Source organism: Limulus polyphemus, unplaced genomic scaffold (assembly GCF_000517525.1).
Source record: "Limulus polyphemus unplaced genomic scaffold, Limulus_polyphemus-2.1.2 Scaffold83, whole genome shotgun sequence".
Classification (NCBI taxonomy): domain Eukaryota; kingdom Metazoa; phylum Arthropoda; class Merostomata; order Xiphosura; family Limulidae; genus Limulus; species Limulus polyphemus.
In genome coordinates this window covers 901,436-904,841 of record NW_013665693.1, presented here as the reverse complement: position 1 = coordinate 904,841, position 3,406 = coordinate 901,436, and the positions used below count along the sequence as shown (strand labels likewise).

Sequence of the window (3,406 nt, the reverse complement as noted above, 5' to 3'; positions counted from 1 at the left end):
GAAGAAAAACTTTAATATAAGTTTAACATAACAGCAAATGTACAACGTTTCGACAAGGTTTTGTCATCATCAGGTTGTCCACATCTGTTCTGTTCATTGTAATATTCATTCATTCTGTCTCACTTGATTTTAAGATGAATATTTCAACTTCAAGACTGAATCAAGAAGAGTGACTGATGTTTTGATAGCGTCTGTAAGCAATACTGCATTATCTGCATATTCTAGATATTGGATCATGGTGTCTTCCACTCTTACACCTCTTTGGCTGAACTTTTTTGTTCACAATGTGCAGCATGTAGTCTAGAACAAAAAGACTTTCAAAACATCATCCTGTACACTTGTGTCTCTACAACAGGCAGTTGCCATCCATTCTACAATGTTTCATCATGAATACTCTGCTTAAACAATCTATCAAAGAATATATAAATTATGTTTATTTCTTTTATTTACAGTATATTTTAAAATTGATTGTACACTTAATTTTAAAGTGAGGTGAAAATACATTTTAAGTGATGTTCTAAGTTTTATTCATCCCGGTGGTGTTTATGGGAATGTCTTTAAGCTTACCTTTACCTGACTCATACAGGTATCACATGTGGTTAAATAGCTTTAGCTACTTGCATTGTGCTGATCCATGTATGAATGTACACAGATGTGGAGGGTATTGTAGTAAGATGGTGCTAATTAATGTGCTGTGCCTGAAATTAGTGAAAGTTTTGTATCTAAAACATCTTGAATGATACTTTAGTCAAATCACTATAGTGGAGAACTGGTCTAACTTTCTCCCAACCTTCATAAACTTTTATAAGACACATAAAACATAAACATTAATTGTTTTGTTTGAAATGTACAGAAAAATGTGTACATTATAAACACTTATAGAGATGTCAGGTTTGGAATTGATAAGGTAATCATAGCAACTACCAAATAAATATGTATGAAACATGCAAGTTGTAACTGAATATATTAAAAACATATCAAATAATTTAAGTAAGTTAAAATAAATAAATGGCAGAGGTGAGGACACCACAAAGCACAGGGCAATGATAAATTTAGATAGGATAGAAATGCTTTATAAATCTTTAAGTTTTGTGGTACGTCGACTGTATATTTGAATTGAAATGATGTGAACTGTATAATTTACATTTTTAAATGTTTTTTAAGGTTTGGAAATATAAAATTATTGAAAAGTTTATGGTTTTTTGGTACCATTTTAAACTTTGTTTTTATCAACTGCTAAAGGCCATAATAAGACGTCTTACGTACCAAGCCAACTAGGGAAAGCTGTACTCTGTTCAGCTCTATCACCGGATGAGGGTCTGAATGTTTTGAAGGAACTAGAAAAGGCACGACGTTGCTTTGTGTTAGAAAATGAACTACATTTGGTATATCAGGTTTGTATCAGGAGCAAATAAACATAATCTCTCTCTCTCTATATATATATATATATATATATATAAACATCTAATTATTTTCGTACATTTCGTAATTATTGACTACCTGTTCTGCAGATACTTGGTTCCATAACATTTCATTTTATTCTTTCTGTGGCCAAATTTTACTGCTTTCACAGAGATGATATTAGAGTTTTCACAGCTCGAAAAGGTTAAATGTTTCATAATGGTTCAGTTAGAATTTATGGTATTAAGTTGGATGAATATATACATTAATTGAGTGGAAGTTGAGAAGTTCTCGTGATTTATATCTATAATGTAATTTATTCCACAGTTTATTTATCTGTCAACTTAATACGTGATTTTTCTTTGTATTTGTACATTACAGTTTCCATTATTGGCACTTCAATGTCTAGCTGAATGAAATAATTTTTATGAGTGGTGACAAAACTTGAACACTTTCTTGTGTGGTAGAAACATGTAGTTTAATACTATACCATCAGTTATATTTTGTAGTCAGCTTAAGTTCTTATTTTCTTCTGTTCAATTCAATGTAAATATGAATTATTTGATAATGAAATGCGAGCTAGTTAACCATGTGTAAAAAAATTTTATGTGAAATGCTTCTACTCAGTTTGTAAGTTTATAAGATCAGTAATTTTCACATAAAAATACTTACAAGCTGTATTTTGAATTTCCTTGCTGAAGTTGTATAATTACAAGTTTATCAAGTATAATACTTATATATTTTCCAATTAACTAATTGTGTGATTAGCCTTGGATTGTATGCTTATTGATTATTATTTTTTATTTATGAATTGGATTTTACAGCGACTTCTAATTACATTAAAGTGTACACATGTGTTTTAGAAATTGAAACTGGTTTCTTACATTGAGCAGTAATGAACATGTTCATATGAAATACTGTTGTAAGGCCTTTTAGTCTACTAGTTGCCCCAAAGCTGTGCTTTTATGAACAATTTGTTTGCAGGTAACACCACCTTACTTAGCAGACCAAATGGGCAGTATTGATTGGATTCACTTTTTGTCAATGTGGGAGAATCTTCCAGAAGATATGCATCGCGTTGGAGAACTTGTAGGAGTTGAAGAACGGTTTCTGGCCAGAGCTGTCAGAGGTCAGGTTAAGAGCAGTGTCCCAAGACAAGCTAAGAGTTTGCAAATCCACAAGAGATTTTATGCAGCTTTAGCTTTAAACGAGCTTGTCCAAGAAGTTCCATTGTCACAGGTTTCTCAAAAGTATGACTGTCCCAAGGGAGTACTACAGAGTCTTCAGCAGAGCGCTGCAACATTTGCTGGTAAGCCTTTAAGCATTTTTATAGATTGACTTTTAAGATAATTTACTTCTAGTTTTTCTGTTAATTGTAATGAAGACTATTATTAATTGTAAAATTTAGCAGATCTTCTGGTTGAAGTTATTACATAATCACAGAAGATTAGGATAACTTACACATAATTCTAGATAGAGTTAAGTACTTGGTTTCTTAATTAAACCTTTGTAGTTTGTATGAATAGAGAACATATATTACACTTTGAATTCAATTTATGCAATATCTTAATGTAAATTTTTTTTAAACAGTGAAACATATTGTGATATCTAAACCTTGCAGCTTCACATGGTTTGATTAAATTGTTACTTTTTAGTTTTAAAATAATGGTTGTCAAAATGAAAGTAGACTAATCACATGTAAAGTGTATTGCATCTGGATAATCTTGTGTTTATACATGTACATAAGATTAAAAGAAGCTTCATACAGCTAATAATAGAGTTGTTTTAAAGTAGATTTTCATACATGAGTTTTTAAACAAATAATACATTTATCAAATTAACTAGGAATAAACATTTCTATTAATTTCACTATGCAAACACGAGAAGCTAAATAATACGATGTTTTGGCTTAAATGTCTTATGAAATTTCTTTTATTCAGTTGTCTATATCATAGAATTAAATGAACTTTCAATATATATATATATATATATATATATATATATA

General features: G+C 30.2%; 1 protein-coding gene across 1 annotated transcript in view; it reads left to right on the top strand.

Annotated features, from left to right (window-relative positions):
• LOC106467802 (DNA polymerase theta-like) overlaps window positions 1–3,406 on the top strand; it is a 67,919-nt gene that overhangs the window by 36,885 nt on the left and 27,628 nt on the right. Inside the window, exons 13-15 of the mRNA XM_022396659.1 lie at window positions 1,243–1,394; window positions 2,386–2,710; window positions 2,992–3,002. Coding sequence (XP_022252367.1) covers window positions 1,243–1,394; window positions 2,386–2,710; window positions 2,992–3,002 — 488 coding nt within the window. The remainder of the gene's footprint in view (window positions 1–1,242; window positions 1,395–2,385; window positions 2,711–2,991; window positions 3,003–3,406) is intronic.